The sequence below is a fragment of the Sinohyriopsis cumingii genome, chromosome 3, assembly GCF_028554795.1.
Source record: "Sinohyriopsis cumingii isolate HCF-2022 chromosome 3, ASM2855479v2, whole genome shotgun sequence".
NCBI classification, from domain to species: domain Eukaryota; kingdom Metazoa; phylum Mollusca; class Bivalvia; order Unionida; family Unionidae; genus Sinohyriopsis; species Sinohyriopsis cumingii.
The window spans coordinates 68461855-68487001 of record NC_142963.1 but is presented as its reverse complement, the minus strand read 5'-3'; the positions used below and the strand labels follow the sequence as shown (position 1 = coordinate 68487001).

General features: G+C 36.9%; 2 protein-coding genes across 2 annotated transcripts in view; both read left to right on the top strand.

Moving 5' to 3' along the window:
* The window catches only part of LOC149803038 (Ig-like and fibronectin type-III domain-containing protein 2), a 61205-nt gene extending 41068 nt beyond the window's left edge, over nucleotides 1–20137 (top strand). The window contains exons 9-14 of the mRNA XM_089953879.1: nucleotides 1565–1716; nucleotides 2685–2826; nucleotides 10231–10266; nucleotides 14107–14241; nucleotides 16940–17092; nucleotides 19968–20137. Of these exons, the coding sequence (XP_089810005.1) occupies nucleotides 1565–1716; nucleotides 2685–2826; nucleotides 10231–10266; nucleotides 14107–14241; nucleotides 16940–17092; nucleotides 19968–20137 (788 nt within the window). The remainder of the gene's footprint in view (nucleotides 1–1564; nucleotides 1717–2684; nucleotides 2827–10230; nucleotides 10267–14106; nucleotides 14242–16939; nucleotides 17093–19967) is intronic.
* Nucleotides 20138–22892: 2755 nt separating this feature from the next.
* Nucleotides 22893–25147, top strand: part of LOC149803037 (Ig-like and fibronectin type-III domain-containing protein 2) — a 117019-nt gene continuing 114764 nt past the window's right edge. Inside the window, exon 1 of the mRNA XM_089952592.1 lies at nucleotides 22893–22941. Within this exon, the coding sequence (XP_089808718.1) occupies nucleotides 22914–22941 (28 nt within the window). The 5' untranslated portion in view covers nucleotides 22893–22913. The remainder of the gene's footprint in view (nucleotides 22942–25147) is intronic.

Sequence of the window (25147 nt, the reverse complement as noted above, 5' to 3'; positions counted from 1 at the left end):
TTGCATGTGAATTTTTCTTTAATCTTCATTATTTATATATTCTAAGTCCTGGGTCACATTTAATAAAGGACGGAAGATGCAATCAGGTCTCTTGATGTCCAATCACTCCCAGACTTCATGGTACTACATTATAAACCTAGGTAAAATGTGATGTTATGTTGATAATGTCAAAATGTAATCACATCATTTTGAGTTGTAAGTAAGCATTGAATTTATTTATGTGTACTATCTTAAAATCTCCCCTAATGGTCATTGCTATGAAATTTCTGTAAGTTTTTGTTCAGAAAATTTAGGTTTAAGTTTATTTTGTTGTTTTTATTTTTAAGACATTATTAGTGGTATCTTATTGCTGAGTAAAAAGGAGTTAAGTCCCTTCTCAAGGACATACCAAGGCAACTGACCCAAGAAGGCGTGGGCAGGCATCCTACAGCCCCTTGGATTGCAAATCTGACACTCTACCAACTGCTAGGTTAAAGAATGTTTTATATTGTTTTCCTATGGACAATACCTCGATCTCTTTTCCTGTTTGGAACTCTTTTATGGTATTTTTAATTTTCATGGATTCTATAGCAAATTCTAAGAACCTCTACAAGACACAGCTAATCTTAGTGCCAGGTGGTCTTTTTGAGCTGGAGAAAGTCAATAAAACTAAAAGAATCCATTGATCAAATAAGTTTTCTGGAACAAGGATTGGAATCTGGGACCACAGCAGTTCAGTTGACATGAAGTATAAAATAAAGTTGGAACTTTAAATCATAGAGGTGAAAGGTAATTATGTGGTTGTTGCACAGTTCAGGAGCATATAAATCCTTTAGAGAAATGATGCTTATGTTGTAGAAAAATAAACCACCACTAATGAATAAATATGGTTGAACATGCCCCTCGTTTCCATTTTAGATATATGATAGAATGTTCTTTATTCTTGTAGGCTATGACTTAGATAATATTAGAAAGAAATAGATCTATGAAAGGTACTTAAAATTCCATGCATTAGGAGCAGAAAAATTTCTTTATGATATCTAAAAGTGTGTACATGATATCTCAAATTAACAATGCTACAAAACATGAATTTAAAAATCCAATGAACAATGATCCTTTTGGGAAACAATGGGAACCCTTCCCCAGTCCTTGAATTTAAAAATCCTATGAACAGTGATCCTTTTGGGAAACAACAGGAACCTTTCCCCAGTCCTCGAATTTAAAAATCCTGTGGAAACAGTGGGAGTCCTTGCTTGGTCCATGAATTAAGGTACTGATGAAAATGCAAGTAAATGATTTACCCTACATTGTTAAGATGTTAAAAAAGTATGATTTTAATATTTTCATGACTTTGGGTACATGACCCATACTTATTTTCATAAAAGAATATTTACATTCTGAACCTCTGTTCAGCTTTATAATACATGTTTATTTTTTATGTCTACACTATTAAATAAAGTTTCTTTTCTCTTTTGTTCTCTTAATGAAAGAGTATGACGATGATCCTTACAAAATATCATTATTGCACCTTTCCAGCTTAACCATTCTGCATGCTTTGCAAATAACTTGTGCTTTTCCCCATCAGTGACCCTCCCAAGCCCTCCTGCCTCCGTATCTGTAGCTGCATTATCCAATGGCAACCTTCTGGTCAGTTGGAAGACACCGCTTCAGAATGCTGCCAATGTAACCGGATTCAGAGTGTATTTCAGGAAGGCATCAGAAGACACCTTTAAATTTGTATGTTTCAAAAAGCCTATTGTCTTACAGTAACATTTTTTAATGAATGATGCTATGGTACGATGCTAACATTTTTATTTTTTTGTCGAAGTCTTATAGTTTTGAATTTTAGAGGATGTTGTTTCTTCTTCTGCTGATTGACACGGGTATTTTTATGAACCACCTCAAATGATGAAGGGGTATAAAGTGTTACTCTGTCCATCTGTCTCTCTGTTTGTTTTGTATTTCAGTTTTCAGTCATGTGGTTGATGAATACATCTCTCTTTTGTCAAATTTTGTAGATTTTGTATGAAGTTTTTGTCTTTAAAGCTTTTGAAATTCATAAAACATACTTTTAGCCTTTTCACTTGGAACTGTCAGTTTATTGTAAAGTTGTAAGCAGATTTATTCCATAACACAGGTCAATTTTTTATTGTGGCTGATTTTTGCTGTATTTCTATCCATGGTGTGCCTTGTTTGTCACATTTCTGTAAATTTTGTGTGACATTTTGTTGTTTCTTTGCTACCGATTGTCATTAACACACACAGCTATCAGAAATAAGAGAAACCAGGCACATACCTTATGTGCTTGCTTACCAGTCAAGTCCAACTGCAAACTGCACAGACAGAGCTGCCATCGCATAATGCAGTGGCAGATCTGGGTCTGTGCAGTTTGATAGGAGTAATCAGTAGAAGACAAACAACATGGACCTAGATCTATAAATGCATTATGCTACAGCAGATCAGGATCTTTGTTTTTTTGCAGTTTGACTCAGCTTTTAAGCAAGTGTATATGGTGGGTTCCGATACTGTGGTATATAATGAATCTTTTTACTGGATTTTTCTTGTCTAGTTAACAATTTTATGGCCATAAGATGAGACATCAGTCTTCAGTTTCAAAGCATATCATTTAAACACATGTCCATGATGACATTGTTAATTGTACCATGAACATTTCAGACTGAATACATTTTTTCATTTATTTCTAGAGTAGTGTACTGAGTGTCAGTGCTACTTATTACATAATTAGCAACCTGGAGATCAATGCATTGTATGATGTTTATGTCATCTGCATATCCAGCTATGGAACCAGCCTTCGATCTGTAATTGTGCAACTTGCGACAATAGAAGGTAAGTTTTCATAGCTCATACAGCTGTACTATTGTCACATCATGACATATTTCTCCTTTGAATATGTTCCTCAATCACATTACGTTAGGAATATTATCCTGCTATCTTGTGAATCCAGCCAATCAATTTTTAGATAGACAAAGGGTAATAACTCTTGCCCATTACCTCCCTTGATACCACCAGGTATTTCCAGTTTTTAGCTTTGCTGTGTGCTGAGACACATGCAGTGCAATAGCGTCCAACAATCCAGCCCTTTTTGTGATTCTATGGACCCATCCAACATTTATTATGCATTTATAGTGTGGATTCATCGATCTACTGCAGGTTGCATACTTTATTTTATGATTTTATGAATTGTCTTATCCTGTCAATTTTTAGATAGACAAAGGGCAATAACTCTTTGTCTATCTAAAAATTGACAGGATAAGACGATTCATAAAATCATAAAATAAAGTATACAACCTGCAGCTTAATTTGCAAATATCTTTCAGTTCATGCCACTAAAACACTTGTATGTTCATTAGTACTTTCAAGACTGGACTATTGTAACTCAATTCTGTCTGGTTCATCTCAATATCTGCTCCAGAAACTTCAAAAGGTTCAAAACACAGCTGCTCGGATCATACTTAGAGTACCACAATCAGAGCACACCTCCCCTCTGCTCTGTACCCTACACTGGCTATCCATTCGATCAAAGAATCAAACACAAAATTTGTTCTCTGTGCTACGTTTCACTGTTGGACTCTAGTCCAACATACCTATCTGACCTCACCCATGTGTACACACCAGCAAGATACTTATGCTCCTCTTCTGACAGTCGTATACTCATTCTTCCCACTATGAAAACAAAGTTATATGGACAGCGTTCTTTTGCATACCAGGGCCCACTGAACTTAGACACAAAGACACAGTGATCCCATTCAAGAGTGCTTTCAAAACTCACTTGTTTTGACTGCAGGAACAAACTTAAAGACCTAATTATGTTTCCTACTTTAAATATTCTGAGCATGTTTTTTTTATGTTTTTTAATTTCATGGTGTTTGTTTTTGTAATCATATCATTATATGTTTTTTATCTTATAGGTGTTGTCTGTAAAGCACTTAGAGCTTCTAAAGATTAGGCACTATACAGAGTCCTCATTATAATTATTATTATTATTTCTGCCAATGACACTTCACTGATTTGTTAGTTACGACAGTGTTTTTAGTGACCTAATAATTTCAACACATTAATATTTTCCGCTTTAGTTTCTGTGTCTTGTGTGGTTTCAGCATATATCAGTTAAACATTCTACAGGCCACTTCAGAGCATGGAAGTTTACCATGACTTCTGTTTTGTTTATGTTATATATACATGGTTTCTATTGGGCAGCATCTATAACATGGGGTTATGACAGTGTTTTGTTTCAGCGACCTAGTAATTTCAACTATTACTATTTTCTACTTATTTGTGTTTTTTGTATCCGAGGATGGTATCATCCTACCATGCCTCTGGTTCTGTTTATAGTATGTACACATTATCCCTTCACTATTAACTATGCATTATGCTTCAGCTTAATATAGGACCAAATGTTTATGATACAACACGTTTACAAATCTCTTAGTTATGGCAGTGTTTAGTGACCTAGTAATTTCTACTCATTGCTAGTTTCTGCTTTAGTTTGTGTCTTTTGTGTTGTTTCCGCAGAATATATGTTTAATCAATCTGTACAGTGGCTGTATGAAACCAGTTTGAGCTCACTGGACCGCCTTGTTCTCTCAGAATGGGGGGGCACTGATCCAGGTCAGTCAGAGGGGCTTCCGGTTTTGTTCATCAACAGTCTCCTCACCCCTCAACATGATGCACTGTCAGATCAGGAGATGGATGCCTTTTGATAACAGATGTTACAGTTGCTCATAAAAGATGCAGGAGCTTGTGCTAAGGACACATTTTCCAGCGAGTTACTCAAGACTTATTTTGGCATGCAAACAGGAGGTGGAGGCCCATCATCGACTGGAGTCTCCTCACCCTATTCAAGATCGGCAAGGTGATGTTATTTCACCTCTCCGTCAGTAAGGGCAAGTATGCTGTTAGTCTTGATCTGACAGATGTATACTTCCACGTCCTTATTTACCCCATCTATTGCTAGTTTCCATGTTTATCACCACATGGATATCAGCTCAACATTCTTATCTTTGGCCCTCATCAACCCCTGGGCTTTCACTTACATTTTTGGATTCTGCCGTCTCTCTGTTTCAGGCGTCATCATCTACATCAACAGTGTACCTGGGCAGCATCTTAATGAAACAGAAGGTAAGTTCTATCCAGTTCCAAGGCAGAATGATCTCCCTTCTCTGCTAAATCATCCAGGCCTTTTTATGAACTGGGAAAGTCAGACCTCTGTACATCCCAGAATTTTGTCCATTTGGGCACAGACTGGCAGCCCGTTTCATGTCCTCCTAATCAAGCAGTAATGATCACACCCAAAATTTGGTCATTCCCATGTCTGTGGGGCAATCCAGGCTGGCTGACCATTGGAATCCCACTGAAGAACCCCAGGTGGAAATAACGTAAAGTACAGCTGCCAGTGCACATGGTGGGAGTACCCACCTGTTGCTGACCTTCACTACTCTTAGCAACACCTGGGAAACGGCCTCTACTCATCAATATTCTATAAAGGAAGGTGTCATCAATACCTTTCATTTCTGTATGGTCGATCCTGGGGCGAAACGGTCCTCTTTCGATCTGACAACACTGTGGTCATGACCTATATCCTCAAACAGGGAGGTACCAGACCAATTGTCAGGCATTGTGATTTGGCATTTTCTATGTGGGTATAACAATCTCTATATCAACATACAATTCAGACACCTTCTGGCTGCATCAGTGGCTTTGCCAAGAATCAGTCCAGAAGGGGTCATGTCCTTCACATGGAATGGCCCCTCCATCAACTGGTTGTCACTTGGATTCACACACTTTAAGGGTGTCCGATTATTGACCACTTGGTGATGAGATGGAATCAACAGCTACCCACCTTCATCTCCCCAGTTACAGACGCAGCAGCTTGGGCTGTGAGATGCATGATCAGCCATCTGGAAGGAGTTGTGGGCCTCTGCCACCCATCCTATGGTGCTACAATTATGGGGTCAGAATGGCAAGATGACTCCAATAGCCCCTCTTTGAGGGCACAAGCCCTGTATCATCGATCTACTTTTCCCAACGATTATATTCCCAAGAAAATTCCGGTCAACCTGAATAGACCACCCTCTTCTGTATGCTCTGCTTTTACTAGGACAGCCTTGTGTGTCAGACAAATCAAACCTTCATTTGTGGAGAGAATCTCGATAACCATCTATATTGCCCATCTGCGTGCCTCTATCCCTCAACTGGCCAACTTTCTCTGGTTTTGTTCTTGGAGTAGAAACAGTCGCACCCCAATTGCTACCAAAGGCTACTGCCCTATGATATTGGACACATTCTGATATCATGGCAACAAGTTTGTGTGGGATGGAGACCTATGTGATCTTTTACACAATATTGGTCTCTTTGACCAATATCCCTTTTTTGTCTCCAAAGGGATCCAATTGTTTTTTTTAACATGGCTAGATTCAAATCTTTTCAAACTTCTAGCCTACACATCACTAATGTCACTATCATACAGACCATGTTTACTGATAGGTTAAGCTTCAGCATGTAGGGTAAGAGGGCTGCATCCCCCTTAATGTTCACCAGAATTCTCTTCACCTCAGATAGAGGGTTTGGTAGTCCTCATGATACCATTGGGATTCGTAGCCCAGAACAGATTACCAGGGGCCCCGAGTGATCGAGTAGTCTAAAGCGCTCTACATTACGGATCACTGCCATCTCACCTCTGTCTGCATGGGTTCGAGTCTCGGAATTGGCCAATGTGGGTATTGAGAAAGCTTGCCAGTAGCTTCTCGCGGGTTGGTGGTTTTTTCTGGGGATTTCCCGGGTTCTTCCTCTACCATTAATACTGGCCGCCATGTATTGCCTATCATGTACTGAAAAATGGCGTTAAACACTACAACAACAACAGCTACAACAATAGCAGATTACCATCTGTTGGTAGTCAACCCTGCCTGCTTTCTTCCATAGCCAGGTCAAGAACAGTAGCCATGCAAGATTCTGTTCACACCCTCAGGGATCTATGATCTCGGACACATTCCAACATCATGGTAGATGTGACATTGGGCATGATAAATATCTCTCACATCTGTTTTACAACTTGATCTCCAGCAACCCAAATCCATAACATTGTTTCGAAAATGAAATTTGTCTTGGGTTCTAACTTGACTCAACTCAAGCAAGTTTGAACCTCCCGCTCAAGCTTTGCTAAAGTTCCTATCATACAAGACATGCTTCCTGATAGCTTTAGCTTTCGTATGCTGGGTCAGTGAGCTACATGCCCTTTTAGTCAACCCAAACTATCTTCTGTTCAGTTTGGATCATTCAGTAGTCATTACAAAACCAGGCCTAGTCACCAAGAATCGGTTGCCGTCTGTAGGTAACTGATGAGTTGTCATTCATCCTCTATTTCCCATGGACTAGTCAAGAGCAGCAGCCCTGCAAGATCCTGTCTGCGCCCCCAAGCACTACTTGAAATGCACAGTGACAAGTCATGGCACAAGCAATGTCTCTTCTCACGTAGCTTACTGCTCCAATGTTTCGAGCAATCTCTGTGAGACAGAACACAGATGTTTCATGCCCTTTATTCCTGGCTGAAGGGAGTCATACACTTGGTGTACTCTGACATCTCACCAGATCAGAGTTACCTCATGTCTGCACCCTCAAGCACTACTTGAGACACGCAGACAAGTTGTGGCATGCGCATATGTCTCTTCCTGCCAGTCAAGGCCAGAAAACAAGGCATCACCTCTCAAGCCCTTGCTTCTTGGCTGAAGTGGGTTATATGCTTGGTGTACTCTGAGATCTCTCAAGATCAGTGTCGCCTCATGAGGATTACAGCTCATGAGATTAGAGTCATTTCTGTGAGCCTCGCTTTCGAACATAATGTTTTGATCTGAATTTTTTTAATCAGAGAGTTAGCATCACAGAGACTAATGATGGATCTGGTATGGCCAGTGGCAGCAGCACAGATGGCCACCAGATCCAACTAGACCAATCAACACAGCCCATTAGCTTCGCTGGATTTGCCAGTGAAAATTTTGGTAGGTGAGAAGATCTCAACTTCATCTTCTGAGCCATATATGTGAGTCCCAGATCAAGGGATCTTGGGCTGTGTTGCTTGAATCATTAGGAGAACGTGTTATCTTTCATAGAGATAATCCAGCCACTCATCTCCAGAAGGATACCCGAGACAGGGGCCTGATGCTCAGCATCCCCTCCTCCTATTATTTATTCTTCTAACCTAATGTGATTGGGGAACATATTCGAAGGAGAAAGCTAATTTTTAAAGTGAATTTTGTTTTTCCAAGAATACTTGCCCAATCTTGTTACTGAAAAACCCTCCCAACTACCCTGCCATTGCGAGCATCTGCATTATTGTCTCAGCTAAAAACTGGCGACACCTGGTGGTATCAAAGGGAGGTAATGGGCAATAGTTACTGCCCTTTGTCTATCTAAAATTAGACAGGATAAGATAATTTTCGCCTTTTAGTAGGGCAGGATTCATGAGGTAGCTGGCTCATATTCCTAACATAATGTGATTGGGTAAGTATTCTTGGAGAACATAATTTACTTTAAAAATTTGCTTTCTTGTGGCATTGAGCAGTTCAGATGTCTGTTTTACTATATACAGTGGTCCCCCTCTTATACAGCCACCCCTTCTGCACTAGGAAAGTAGCCTTATAAGATGGGTGGTCTTTCCAGAGGGGGACTAAATTTTTTGTGAGAAGTTTATGTAATGTACATAGTAAGAAAGCTACATACTTCAAAGCATTTCATATTTTCATTTAATATCTTCGTTTAAAAGTAACATTAATTATTAAAAGAGTCTTCTTGTCTTAAGAATAGACTTATTTCAACTGAATATACATTAATAATTCTTAAAATTGATGTAAGCGTGATATGCAAATGGATATTATTGTCATGCACATTGCAAAACCATTCAAAAATGTCATTTAAATCTTGGTACATACATAATTCTCTTTTCATTTGCTCCATTTTCCCACTGCTGCTGAATAATCTCCTTATCGGTTACAACGTTGTTTTTTCGAGTTTTTTCAGCATAAAATTATTTTATTTGAGTCTTTTCTACATAAAATTGTTCTACAAGTCCCCACTCCTTGATGTTGTTGAGTAGAATAACTGATTTTCTTCTAAAGTAATACATCTCCATTTACGTGATGACATGTTAATGTTTGGTAATGATTTATTCCGATGTTGTTACCTTTATGCAATTTAATTATGCAGATGAAACTTTTGTAGAGTGGATGAAATGCCTTTTTGTAAAGGAAGCTATAGATGTATTGTCATGTGATTTTTTAGTCTTTGTCTGGTATCCTGTTTTGTTCAATGTTAATTTCTTAGCATGTGTAGAACCACAAAATCTATATTGAACCTATGCTGACCATGTTATAATCTTGACAATTATGTCCAGTTGTAATCATCAAAGAGAACTCGACAGATGTGTGAAGCCCAAAACTTTATCACAACATTGTTTAGCCCATTTCCTGTAAACATCAGCTTTTATAGATAATTATATAATATTAATCTTAGTGTTCATGTACTTTAGCCGACACTTCTTTCTGTAACGGAAACCTGACATCAGGAGACAGGAATCGATGGTAGAGATAAATTGATTACTTACCTTACAGTATGAATTAATTATTGGTTCTGGACACATTTTAAATAAAAAGCAGCTGCTTGTGAGGGGATCATTTTACATTTTTGTACTAATATGCTGACCAATGGTCATGTTAGAAGGGTGGCCATTCTTGAGGGGTACTTTTGAACACAAACTCGTCGGTGCATAGGGATTCTGGCCATAAGAAGCAGGTGACCGCTGGCCAAGGGGGCTGTTCAAGAGGGGGACCAATGTACTGAAACAATTTTAATCCCACAAGATAGCACTACATCATTTTATAAAGCCCATTCTATCAGTTAATATAGAGTTTTATGAATCAGTAAGCATGTTATATTGACCTCTGCTTTGCCTCAATCAGTATGAGGTTTACATTTCCATATAATTTCATATAATCACCTCAACAAAGGTCAGTAATTGGACAATATTTTCCCAGGTGCATTGCCTGTTGGCAGGTCTGGGTGGGCTGTACAGAAAATATATGGTATTTGGTAATATAGCAGATCATAATGTTTTTAGCAGCAATATAACAAAAATAATGATTATGATATTAATTGATTATTTTTACTTGAGATGCTAAATATGCAACATTATTGACATATGTATTCAAGTATTTATTGTAGGAATTTTTCCTTTTTTAGGTACTCCTGTTGTGGAAATAGGAGCGAGTATAAAAAGTAAGTTCCAGGCAAACAACATATCCCTCAAAGATTTTTTATTTAGATGCATTACCTAGTCATGACAAGTTAGGAGTAAGTCCACTATCTCATAAATTCATCCATTCCAAGCTGATGTTCACCACATCTTCTGTAGCCTGTTGTAGGAGCCAGTGCTACAGGTGTCTGCTTGCTGAGATGTAACTCCGATGAGAGTTGTCTCCCCTACAGATAGAGAGATTGACACCAAATCCCATCAGTCATCAGCTACTACATAACCTTATGCTCAGTCAGCATGCTTTCCCAAGACACCTTGCAATTACAGTCAAACCTTTCAATAGCAGCCACCCATGGGAAAAATTGTGTGAATCCTGCAAAATTTTTACAAATTAGTGCACTTGGAGAGCATTGATCTGTGAGGTAACCAGCAAATTAGTCTTAGTTTGCTCATTTGAAAATTTTGTTCAGCCCTTCACCCTTAAAGTGATCATCATGATACAAGTCATGCAAGTAGAGGTATTGTAGCACTTATTGCTACATCTATCTTTTTTCAGGTAGGCAGCTGTTTACACAGCTGGGTTCTTTGGCTTGTCATGAATGGTTGTTATACTAAATTTAACTGGCACTTTGGGCCCAGGGACAAGCATTCTGTTATAGTTTGAACCTTGCAGCAAGGAAGTTTTACAACATGTGTGTTTAAAGTTTGGGCTACTTAGAAGACCCAAAATGGCTATTTCTCAGCATGGCTCATCTTTAGATGATAATTTCGTTTGTCAAATATGGGCTGATTATAGTGATGATGACACTATGTAAGTTTTGAAGTTATGAAATATATCAGATTATTGAGAAAGTGTTAATGGAGATGCGGGTGAGTGATTTTGAACCCCAAAATGGTGCTAAATACAAATCCCATGTACATGCTGGATGGACACAAACAGACTGAATGTGGTCAACCCCACTTGGAGCGGTATTTTAAAATTAAATGTACAAAAGGCAGAATAAAGAGCCCTAATTAAAATCGAGCCAATTTAAAAACAGAATGCAATTTTCGTTTCTTTTCTCAAACAATGTAGTCTGCATGAGACTGTTCAACAAAACTATATAGCCCTATAAGGGTAAAGTTAAATTAAATAAATAATATAAAAAGAAAATAAGTACAAATATTTGTTGGTCAAAATATGTCTTTCTAACAAGCAGGCTATGGCATTGATGGGATTTAGATGACTAAAACAGCCTTATGGAAAAGATAAAATATCTGGCATAGTTACCAATGAAGCACAGATTTAAAGGGAAGTTAATGTTAGTGAAAAATCTTATTTTAGAGGAGCAGTATCCAAATGACAACACCTATGAGCTTTGGAAAATTGTACATAACAACCATAAAGAATATTTTCCCAACTGGTTCCAGCTGGCTCAGCTAGCTATGTATATGTCCTTTCAGACAGCATACTGTGAAATGGCACAGAAATTATTCATGCATAGGCAAGGAACAGATTAACATCAGAAACAGTTAACATATTAATGCTTATACAATTAGAAGTGACATCTTTTAAAGATTTTTATTTCAATAGAGCTGTAACAGAGTGGAGTAGGAAGAAAGATGGATATTGAAGTGTTATGTAAATATATTAAACTATGGCCATTTCCTTCTCGCCCTCATTTTTTTTCTACCACCCCCCTTATTTTTGTGTTGGTGGGGGGAGATCCCCACTTTAGATAAAGTCCTGGTAGTATCTATGTTTAAACAAGTACTTTCTGGGATTGAGCTCCTCATTTGTGCATATTTACTATGCTGGGAGGTGTTGTTGTGTCAACAGATGTCATCCAGAATGACTCATGTTAATATTACTTTTACAGTATGATTAAGGAATAAAATGCTTCCCTTGCAGCTGGGGTTCAAAACATCTAACTCTTTCAACCAAGCACTCTGAAATTTAGTTTTGTTGTGCTTTCCTCTCTTTACAGGTGGCTTGTCCTTCCCTGAATCAAAGCTGTGTTTTGACATTTTATTTAAAAGAATGAATCACACTTGTATTCTATTCAGTCTACTGAAATAATGATGTTTTTGTGTTTTATGTATGGAGTAAAATCAGGCTTAAAAGAAACTTTTCTGCTGATTACGAAGTAGCCAGTAATCTTCAATAAAGATGGCTCAAACATTCTTGTTCAAGGCATTCATGTATAAGAACTTTTGTTCTTTAACATACACATTTACCTTACATCAGATGAATAGGGTTGCTCCAATTAGTGTACCTTACCTTTGTAAATTATAGTAATGGGCTCTCCCACAGTAATAATCCAAAGGCTTGAGTCTTCCAGTTTAGTAATTTGTGTAATGATGATTGTTTATCTCTTGCAGTCTTACATTTTAATTGCCTTTATGGCAATAAACTGTATCAGTTGCCCCAAGGATATTTTATATTTATTTTTGCTGACTTGATTATCTGAACTATCAGATAATGAACCATTCCAGTGTTCTTCCAATAAATTGGAATTTCGCTGACTTGATTATCCAAACTCTCAAATACCTGAACCATTCCAATGTTCTCCCAATAAATTGGACAATTATAATTATACTGTGTAAATAAAAACATTGTGCATTTATATTGAATTTACTCCTCATGCCGCATTTCCCTGAGTTGGCATTTGATTGTAAACAGGATAGGTTCATACAGTTTCATTTCTAGGTGTGCATACCCTGTGGCCTTGACATCGTATTACTCTCAGTTACCCTGTATATTTACTTACAAGACTGCTTGCAACATAAACCAAGATCTGGTGTCACATAATGTGCTAGTAGATCAGGGTCTATGTTTGTTCTACTGATTATTCCTAAAACAATTGCATAGACCCAGATCAGCCAGCACATAATGCAATGGCAGATCTGGGTCTGTTCAATTTGCAGTAAGGAATAGATGTATAAGCTAGTATATAGTATATTTAACTGCAAACAATATAGATTCATATATGCCTGTGCATGTTGTGTTGGCAGATCAGGGTCTATGCTTATCACTTAAATCATACCAACAAACAGCATGGACTCTAATCTGCCAGCACATTATATGGCTTCATGTGGGTTTCAATGGTTGGAGACTTGTTATTCTTTACCTAATATGGTTTTAAATAAAAATCATGTTGGAAAAATTCCTTTTTCTAATAGAGGGTTATGGTTGGAGCTAAAGCAATCAACAAAGTCATAAAATAGTTTTGGGAGATTGATTGGCTGGACTGTGAAAATCAGCATAACATTTTTTGCCGCAGTTAGCACAGACCTGTAAGCAGCCATGAGTGTCTGGCTTTTGGTGGACACTTTTTACATTAAAAGGCAAGAAATATTTTGTTTAGCATGAGAAAGAGCCATAACATTTAGAGTGAGAAATGATGCAGAAAAAAGGATATGTTTATAGTTAACAAATCAGTTACATATTGTAGGTAAATTTTAGACCATTGAAGGTTACTTGGAACCCACTACAATGAATTTACCATGTATTTATGATGAATTTGCATTCACAGTGAAGTGTAATACTGTATAGACATTTGTAAGAATGATATAATTTGGTGTTATAGTACAGTGAAGTGTAAAACTGTATAGACATTTGTAAGAATTGTATAACTTGGTGTTACAGTACAGCGAAGTGTAATACTGTATAGACATTTGTGAGAATGATATAATTTGGTGTTACAATACAATGAAATGTAATACTGTATAGACATTTGTAAGAATGATATAACTTGGTGTTACAGTGAAGTAATTCTGTGGATCTAAAGAGCATTTGCTATCAGTGTGTTTCACTGTCGATCACCTTCAAAATAGCTGTCACATATCATCATTGAAATCATTGTTATGTCTACTATTTTCAGCTTGTTGTGTGGAGAAAAACATTTCAGCAGACTGTCAGTTTTACTGTAGACAGGAAACATACATGGCAGGGTTCCACCCAGACAAGCTTTTCCAGTGTTTTGGTGAATTGCCCAAAATTTCCCAGTGTCTAGTTGGTAAGATGAAAGAATGTATTGTTAAGACAGGGTTACATACTGTATTTGTCTTTACATAATACTCTTCTGACAGTAAACAGTGTAGATTCAGATATGTTGGCACATTATGGGATAGTTTTAGATCTGGGTCCTAGCTGTTCACATGAATTCATTTTAATGAAAAGGATAGACTGATTTTTGTGGCACATTATGTGATAGTTCCATATCAGAGTCTAACCTGTTCACATTTATTCATATTGATAAACTGGGATAGACTGATCTAGTGGCACATTATGTGATGATTCCAGATCAGAGTCTAACTTGTTCACATTTATTCATATTGATAAACTGGGATAGACTGATCTAGTGGCACATTATGCAATGATTCCAGTGTCTAACCTGTTCACATTAATTCATATTGATAAACTGGGATAGACTGATCTAGTGGCACGTTATATGATGATTCCAGAGTCTAACCTGTTCACATTAATTCATATTGATCTAGTGGCACATTATGTGATGGTTTCATACATGATATATAGGTAGACCCTGATCTACTGGCACATTATATAATATCTGCAGATCTGGGTCTAATCTGTCCTTTGAATTTATGTGAATGAATTGCTTAAACCCTGAGCAGCTGGCAGATACAGATTTATGTGTTTGAATTTTATAGGAAGGAATAAGAAAGACCCTGATCTACTGGCATAATGTGATAGCAGATTTTGGTTGAAGCTGTTTGCTAAATTTCATAAGAATTTGACCCAGTTAGTGATCATCATCACATACCATGGGCAGTACTCCCCTACATGCCTTTTGCTAAGTGACTGTGCTTGGAAGAGAAACTTTGATTAGGCCATTCAAGCATCATGTAATGTCATGTTGAGTGAGAAACACTCATGCTTGCAGTGACTGGTTAGGCAGGTTGATACATATTTATGAGAAACAAGGAAATCTCCACACAGGCAGCCATGGGTGATAAAGGAACATATCAGATTATTGCCTGTGACTTGCAAATAACTCGTGTTATTGTTTGTTGTCCATCATACATCAATCCATTAGCAGATGTTTTTGTTTTTTTTATCGCAGATCATGGAGTATTGCCATGAAACTTTACAGACACATTCCTCCCAAGGTCTAGTTGGGCCTAAATAAAAATAGGTGTGGCTCAGACATCCAATATAGCTGCTGCAGCATCCATCTTAAATTTTTTTATAATAACTCCTTCTGAATGTATGGTCATATCATGTCTAATTGAAAATGGTGCCAATCTAACATCGAATAGGGCTGCCACAGAATCCATCTGGAAAGTCTTGTATCTGCATGAACAGAGTCACATTCACGTAGGGTTTTCACCAGAAGACTTTTTATGATGTCTAGTTGGTCCATAATGAAATTGGTACTTACTTGACCTCCAGTATGGCAGCCATGTTCATAATCTTATTATTGCTTATTCCTCAGTAGATGGTCATATTTACATGGTGTGTTCACCAAAAGACTTCATACAGTGTCTTGTTAGACCCAAAAGAAAATGATGCAGATCTGAAACCCAATATGGCCACCATGGTAGCCATCTTGAAAATCTTAGCTCTGCTTCTCTTAAACAGAAAGTTATATTATTATGTCATTTCATCAGAAGTCTCTTATGAATTCTAGCTGGACCTAAATAAAATGACACCTGAATGGTGGCCATCATGAAAAGTTTGTTATCGCTACTCTTTCTGAATGGATGGCTGTATTGACATATTGTTTGACCAAATGACTTCTTATGGTGTCTAGTTGTCTGATTGGTCCTGAATATAAATGGTGTTAATCTTACATCCAGCATGGCTGTCATGATGGATAACTTGAAATGTTTTGCTTCTCTTTCAGGATGGATGATCTTATTCATATGGGTTTTTCACCAGAAGACTTTTAATGTCTAGTTAGTCCAAACATGAAAATGGTGCCAGTTACATCCATTATGGTTGGCCCATTGACCAATTCGAAAATCTTATTATCACTCAAGAATATCAAAGATGCTTTCATCACTTGGCAGCAAATTAGAACAAATTATATTTTTCTTTGATTCTTTTTAATTCTTTTCAGACAGTAGGCAGTCTGTCCCCTCTAGGGAGTCTTGCTTTTGTTGCATTAGCAAACACTCAGCATAAAAACAACCTTTTGTATTTTCAGCTGCTCAAATACAGTACCGTATACACTCTAATTATTAATGATGTGACTATCATCTTTTTCAGATGTGTCACTTTTTGTGCACAGGGATGCCTGACCTAAAAACTTTGTCTAAAAACTAAAGTGCAGTAAAATATCCCCATCTGACCTCATGGTTAGGGATGTTTTTGCATTTGAAAGTGGGATAAAATGAGCAGTTAAATTGTAGGCACATAATTGTTTGGTTTGGATTTGGCAAGGTTTTGGAAGACCCAGGATTCAGATTGAAAAGATTTAAATTGATACTATGAAACCTTTTATAACAAACACTGATTGAGCCAGTTGCCTGAGTGAACAAACCACTCATTCAAATCTACATGTAAATAAAAATAATATTTATTCCCAGTTTTAAAAATTGAAAATGCAAAACCTACTTTTGGGGTTCCTAGGGATTTGTTACAAATGCATTATTTTGTGTTTGATTTTTTTCTATCTGAAAGAAGCCATGTATTGGCAGCTAACACTAACTTATACATTTGCCATTGTTAATCAGTTTGTTTTGCCACAGGACACAAAAATCACACCCCTTGTTGCCAGAGATTTGGGATTCCATTACAATGTCAGGGGCTTTGCAGTGGTCAGCCAGTGAACCTTACTGTTGACCTTGCGGACTGTATGACCAACATGCCACTTATTGAGGCCTGTATTGAAGAGGGTAACAGTGAGTAAACCATTCCTTTTTTATATTTTGTGTCTCATATTTATATAAAGGTTTAAAGTCTTGACTGTGTCCATTCTTCCATCCATAAAACTGTCTGACCAATGCATCATAAATGTTATTTCATCTTGTTAAATAAGGTAGGATGTGGGGCTCAACAAAATCAAAAGAGATCAGTTCAGTTTTTACCCTACCACCACAATCAACTTAGTTATGGTCCATTTTAAACTTTAGAAGCATCTTGAACCAAGGTTGCTGTCATCACATCTTATGAGCAGGGTATGCATGTCAAATTAGTTCTGCTTGTCATAATCCAGAAGGGCTTATGTGATGACCTGTCATCCATTGTCACTTGTCATCTATCCGATGTCTGTTTGTCTACCTGGTGGATTACCATGAACTTTACCCACACATTTTTCCTGCAGTCTAGTAAGGTCCAAAGTGAAATTTGTGCCCCATGGAAGGTCCAGTATGGCATCTTAGAAATCATGTCACTAGTACTGAAAAATGGATGGTCATAAGGACATGGGTTTTTCACTAAAAAACTTTTATGATGTCTGGTTGATTTTAAATGACAATGGTGCTGATCTAACATCCTGTGTGGTAATCACATTGGCCATCTTGAAAATCTTGTTACTGCTGTTCCTCCTGAATGGATTGTCATAATGATATGAAATGTTCACTTATGACATATTATGACATCTAGTTTATCCAGAATTTTAAAAGATGCTGATCTGACATTTAGTATAGCCTTATAGGTCCATCTTGACAATTGTATTGCTATTCCTTCTGAGTGGATAGTCATATGAACATGGGCTTTTTACTGAAAGACATTTTATGATGTCTTGATCATGTTAAATAAAAATGGTGCTGGTCTAGCATCCAAATATTACCATCTTATAAATGTTGTTATTGCATGTTCTTCTCAACGTATGCTAATATTGACATGGGTTTTTCACATAACTTCTCATAATATGTAGCTGATCTTAAATCTTACAAACAAGATGGCCACCATGGTAACCATCTTGAGAATATTATTGCTACTTCTGAACAGATTTTTATGTCAACAATTGATTTTCACTGAAAGAAACTTCTTACGATATCTGGCTGGTTCTAAATGAAGATTGTGCTGACCAGACCTCCAACATGATGGCCATGGTGATCATGTTTGAAATCTTTTCACTTATTCTTTTTCTCATTTCATTCTAAACGTTTTTTACCAAAATCCTTTGCCCATTATGTAGCTTATTATATATGAAAATGATGCTGATGTGAAAATCTCATTACAGTTGCTTCTCCTGAACAGATGGCCATATCAATGGTTTTTTTAATTTGAAAGAGAAACCTCTTTATGTCTGCCAGTATATAGTTGTCCTAATTTTAAAATGATTCCAACCTCAAATGGCAGCCTTAATAGCCTTTTTAAATCATTCTATGGATACTTTACCTGAATATATGACTGTTTTGTCATGGAGTTAAAAAATAAAATATACCAATTTTGTAAATGGTTCTGAATGCAACTATAGTACATGTCATGTAAGCAGAATTACTGATATAAATTGTAAAAAATAATTTTATTTTTAAAATTTAATCATAATATGGTTATAACTAAGTTTATTCAATCGTGATTTTTTTAGTGATCTACACATTAATTGCCATAACAAAATTTTTAGACAAAAATTATCAATCACTATGGACTTTTACAACGGCAGTTCAGCATTACACGGAATCAAGAAAGTTGATACTGGATTTAACTGTTACTAGGTGGAATCAAGGTACCATTGCGTGAACAAGAATTCGGGCACATCTTCATTCATCTCCTACATGGATGTTCAACTATGAATGGGATAGAGGAGTAACATACAATAAGTTTTATTCTTAGCATGTACATATGACTTTTCTTCACAGTGATAATTTAGCATAATGTAAATTTTAACTAAAACAAATCTGAATTGACAGCCATGTTTTCTAGTCTGTTACATATATGAAAGCAAATATTTGTATGGGAAAAATAGGTATTATGTACAAATTGAAATAATAGATATGACATACCATACAGAACATATATACAAAGTTATTAAATTGCCTCTAATTTATTGGACTGGTGTGCCAGTTTTTTTCTTCCTGCCAGTATTTTCCCAGGCTTTGTCTATAAATGTCGACATTGTCACATCTCTGTTTATGTTTGTAGTACAACTTTTTCCCAACTGCAGGCGCGTTCCCTCTTACATCACAACAAAACTGGTTTAAATGAGATCCCCCTGCTTGCTTGATTGGGTCTAAAAATGTTGATGTGCGTTATCACTGAATTTACCGCATTTTTCAGAGGAATTAATACAATAATCTTCAATGGAATTTTGATGGACAAGGCATGAAATAAAGTGAATAAACACTATTTAAAGGTGTATGTTGTCAAATTCTCCAAAATGACACCTGTAGCTGCAAAAGGTGACTTAGAGTCCATACATGAGCTATGTGACTTGTACTATTGTGTTCATCTGCACTCCAACATGCCAACATAGTGGCCATTTTAAATGTCTTGTTATTGGTGCTCTGCTTGCACATATAATGGCCTTGACAAGGTTTTTTTCACTGAAACATTTGCTTCAATATATAATCAATTCTCGGTGAAAATAGTGCTGATCTAAACATCAGCATATCAGACAATTTGTCAAGGACTCTGAAAATCAGATCTAATTGACCTTTGAATAAAGTCAAAGGTCATTTCCTTCATTGAGTTTGTGAATACATTTGCTTGTACATGTAAACAATGTTTTCTCCATGAGGTGCAGTTGCATCACAGAAATGTGAATCCCCCACCCCTTAAAAATGATCATGTATGCATAAAGACTGCACAGTCTGTTTCTGTTTTTTGCAGATAAAATTCCCAGTCCCCCTAAGTTGGTCACTGTAACAGATATCACATACAACAATGCAGTTGTGACATGGGAGAAGCCAGATGGGTTGCCTGAACCCTCTTCATATGTTGTTATGTACTCCCTATATGGGTCTGAAAGGATGGAAATAGTAAGCCACCAGTATAATTAAAACCCTGAGGAATAGTAATATTTGTTAATAAGCTGTTTAAGGGATCAGACCACGAATTCATTTCCCATATAACTTAATATTAAGATATTAAAAAGAAAGAATAAATTTCTGGATTAGCTATATGTTCAAACTACACATGCTTTAGAGGTAGATACATTTTTTTTTAACCTTTGAAATACAGTTGTTTTGCAGCGCTGTTTACTCTAGTCTGCCTCTAATAACATAGACTCACACTTAGAGGCCACATGATGTTTTTTCTTTTCGAAATTAAAGAGAGGATATCAAAATAAAAGTAAGTATTTTGTCATAAACTATACTACATTGTTTGAAGTGTATAAAATATATAATAGAAAAAAATTAAATCCATTTACTAGCCAATGGGTGCATCACAAAATGTTTAGTACACTATTTTTTTATCCCCCCCACAACAGTGGACTGGTTTTTTGGATGTAAAATAATTACTGGTCTGATACTTTAATTAAAATTAGTAAAAATTATATAAGATTTTTTAATTGTTACTTAGATTAAGTACTATTATTGAGCAGAAAGTATGTTAAGTTTGATTTTTTTTGTATAAATTCATAGTACATTAACAACCAGTATGAAGCTTGCTGGTAGTTTCTTGTGGGTCAGTTCTTTCCAAGGTTTTCCCGGGTTCTTCCTCCACCATTAATGCTGGCCACCATATATAGCCTATCTTGTGCTGAAAAATGGCATTAAACCCTTTAACAATAACAACAACAACCAGTATGTTGTGGTTATTTGGTATTCTGATTAAAAAAACACACAGGATATGTTTTTAGTAGAAATAAGAAAGTAGTTTTGTTGCAAATTGTGCACAGTGTTGGAGAGTGGAGAATATGACCCAGTTACTTTAATAACAAATTTTGAGCAGAGCATAAACAGCAACCACGTGATCTTACGTAATGGTCATTCACACCAATGAATGTAGTATCTAATAGGAGGTTTTTCTCGAAGGTAGCACTACAAAAACCCACTCAAATGGCTGATATTTACAGCAGCGATCGAAAGGGGCTTCCATGAGAATGGTGTAGAGGCATCAAAAGGTGCTTCCATGTGAATCAGGTAGAGACATCCAAGGCGTTTCCATGAGAATGGAGTAGAGGCATCCAACGGCTCTTGCATGAGGTAAAGGGTTAACAGATCACTCACATCTCACCTTTGTCAGGATGGGTTCAAATCTTGGCTCAACTAACACGGGTATGTGAGAAAGCTTGCCAGTTTCTTCCTGTGGGTCAGTGGTCCTTGTCGGCTCTTTGTCCACCAAATATACTAGCTGCCATATATAGCCTGTCATGTGCTATTTTTGACATTTTGCTGGCTTAGGTTTAAGTTTTTTGGTTTAGCTCAAAACCAAAATAGTTTATTGGCACCCTGTATCCATACTGTATATATATACTAATATTTAGAAAATTTGTTGAGAGGATGTATGTCAGAATCATCCAACTAGGTGATTGTATTCATCTCTATTAGTAACACACTCTTAAAATGAAAGGTCACCATGACCTACATTTTATATTTTACTGGCTGATGTTTTTTGCCTTCAGCTTATGACCACATTGGTGTTTTATCTACTGTGTAATACTACTATACTTGGAATCATGGAATGTGACAAGAGTTTCATCTTGTGTACTGTTAATACTGTGCTTCTTAAGCTAGATAACTTTATACATCTCTGTTAGTATCACATCAATACAAAAAGGTCACTGTGATGTATATTTCACTTTAGGTTCAGTTGCAGCTTTTAAGCTCAAGTGAGAAATTTGCATGTAGCTTCCTGTGGGTTGGTGGTTCTTATTAGGATTTTTCTGGGTTCTTCCACCCAGTTATACTAACCACCATGTATAGCCTATCTTGTGCTGAGGAATGGCATTATACACTGTCACAGTAAGTAAGTAGGTAGGTAGGCTGATAGGTGGTTTCACAATATGTCAGCATAATACTGGCCATATAGTGCCAATTAGAAGTTCAGATTTGAAATTTTAAAATGATTAAAAGTTCAAATGTAAAGATAGAAGATTGCCAGAAATCATGAGATGGAAAATAGGCCATGACCACTTTATCTTGATTTATTTTCTGCATGATAATGTTTACAATGGCTATGTGAGATTAATGAAAGTAGAGATGAGCTATGTAATTGTTGATGACACTCCGAATGTGCATCTTACATCCTTAGAAGTGTTTTGATATTTGCACATGTAATTAAACATATATTCTCTGATTTGTATTTCAACTTCATGATATGAGGACTTGTTCCTTGGTAGTTGGATTAATTACACCAAGTGCCCTGACTTTTGATTGCAAGTAAACTCAAATGGCTGGTTTTGGGTCTAGTAAATTACCTCTTTTCACTCTGAAAATCATTTAAATTCATCCAAATTTGAAATAATAGGTGTTATGAAATTGTATTTTGTTGTGTATGGATCAAAACACACCCATTTCTTTGTTGAATAATTTATACTTGTTTAATATTCTGTCAAAGAGCATATGTTCCCAATTTCTTTTTGTGAAAATTATCAACTTTTCCCTAGTAAAATCAAATTTGATTGGATATATGTAAAGGAAGTGTTATGGTCATTGTCCAAGTAGAGGAGTAAATACAGTTAGAGAAATATTGGAGAGATAAGTGGTTAAGATACACTGATTATTATGTGTAAATCAAATAACAACCAGAACACATCCGCTTTCTGTTTCAATATATACTCAACCTGTCTAGTTCATGTTTTCAGACATGCCTGGTGCAGTCCCAACTCAGATGCCATATACCCAATACAATCTTACAGGTACGTAAAATTAAAAAATTCTACTTGCAAAAGGTATCAAAATACTAATCTCCATGGCAACACTTTGCAGGGAAAGAAATACTGCCACTGTCGCCAACAACACCATATGATGGATTTTAGTGCCACATATTTTGACTTTTGTCTGATCAGAAAGCACATCACGCTTGATGTGTCAGTTTATACAGATATGGATTTTACATACACCTGGATAGTACTATAGTGTGAATAAACTTCTTTTCATGGAAAATAGAAATAAGTGCAAAAGAACTCCTGTTTTGGAATTGTTGAATTTGATAAAGAAATAAAGAAAATAGGAGTTCTTTTTGCACTTATTTCTTCTTTTCACAAGTTATTGACATACTGAAGTACGTACTGACTGGTTGTATGACCAAAACAGCATGAAAATTAATGTTGTAAATACATTAGTCAATGTGTTTTGTCGTTATCTTTCATTTAAAAAAAGAATTATTAAATTTGATAAAGATGTAAAAAAAAAATACAAGTTTCTTCTTTTTGCAAGTCATTTGACATTCTACAGTACGTATTAACTGATTGTAGAATCAAAATGTCATGAAAATACATGTTGTAAATACATTGGTCAATGTGTTTGTTCATTATCTTTCATTTAAAGAAAAACGAATTATTGAATTTGAATTTCATAAAGAAATATGAGTTCTTTTTGCACTTTATTACTGCCGCTTACACCTCTCCCTCAATAACTAGCGCATGGTGGAGTCCAAAAACAGATCATTGCATGGTGGTGGGGTCCAAAAACAGATCATTGCATAAGCCAGCATAAAAGTTACAGAGGAAACTATCAGGAAGAGATGGCCATCTACATTGAATAGAAGGTGTGGGGGTGTTAAGTGGGGTCATCTACATTGAATAGAGGGTGTGGGGGTGTTAAGTGGGGTCATCTACATTGAATAGAGGGTGTGGGGGTGTTAAGTGGGGTCATCTACATTGAATAGAGGGTGTGGGGGTGTTAAGTGGGGTCATCTACATTGAATAGGGTGTGTGGGTGTTAAGTGGGGTCATCTACATTGAATAGAGGGTGTGGGGGTGTTAAGTAGGGTCATCTACATTGAATAGAGGATGTGGGGGTGTTAAGTGGGGTCATCTACATTGAATAGAGGGTGTGGGGGTGTTAAGTGGGGTCATCTACATTGAATAGAGGATGTGGGGGTGTTAAGTGGGGTCATCTACATTGAATAGGGTGTGTGGGTGTTAAGTGGGGTCATCTACATTGAATAGAGGGTGTGGGGGTGTTAAGTAGGGTCATCTACATTGAATAGAGGATGTGGGTGTGTTAAGTGGGGTCATCTACATTGAATGGAGGGTGTGGGGGGGTAAGTGGGGTCATCTACATTGAATAGAGGGTGCAGGGGGGGTTGTGTGGGGTCATCTACATTGAATAGAGGGTGTGGGGGGGTTAAGTGGGGTCATCTACATTGAAGAGAAGGTGTGGGGGTGTTAAGTGGGGTCATCTACATTGAATAGAGGATGTGGGTGTGTTAAGTGGGGTCATCTACATTGAATAGAGGGTGTGGGTGTGTTAAGTGGGGTCATCTGCATTGAATAGAGGGTATGGGTGTGTTAAGTGGGGTCATCTGTATTGAGTAGAGGGTGTGGCGGGGGTGTTAAGTGGGGTCATCTGCATTGAGTAGAGGGTGTGGGGTGTTAAATGGGGTATTCTTCATTGAATAGAGAGTGTGGCGAGTGTTAAGTTGGGTCATCTACATTGAATAGAGGGTGTGGGGGGGTTGTGTGGGGTCATCTACATTGAATAGAGGGTGTGGGGGTTGTTAAGTGGGGTCATCTACATTGAATAGAGGGTGTTGGGGTGTTAAGTGGGGTCATCTACATTGAATAGAAGGTGTGGTGGTGTTAAGAGTGAGGGGGTGTTAAGGGTGTGGGGGTGTTAAGTGGTTTAATATTCATTTCATAATTTTTTTGGAAATAATTGTCTATAAATCACTTTTTTCCAGTGATGTTCTTCACTTTATAAATCACCTTTATTTTCAATCTATCCAATCTCTGAAAGATCATTTAAAACATTACTTTAGGTGGTTTCAACACACATCACTTGTATACAAATGAAAACATTGTGTATTATGCCACTTCCTTTTTGTGTGTGAATGTTCAAGGTGCATGTTATACCAGTTTACTACTGTATTTTTCCTGTGGTACATACCATGGTACTTTT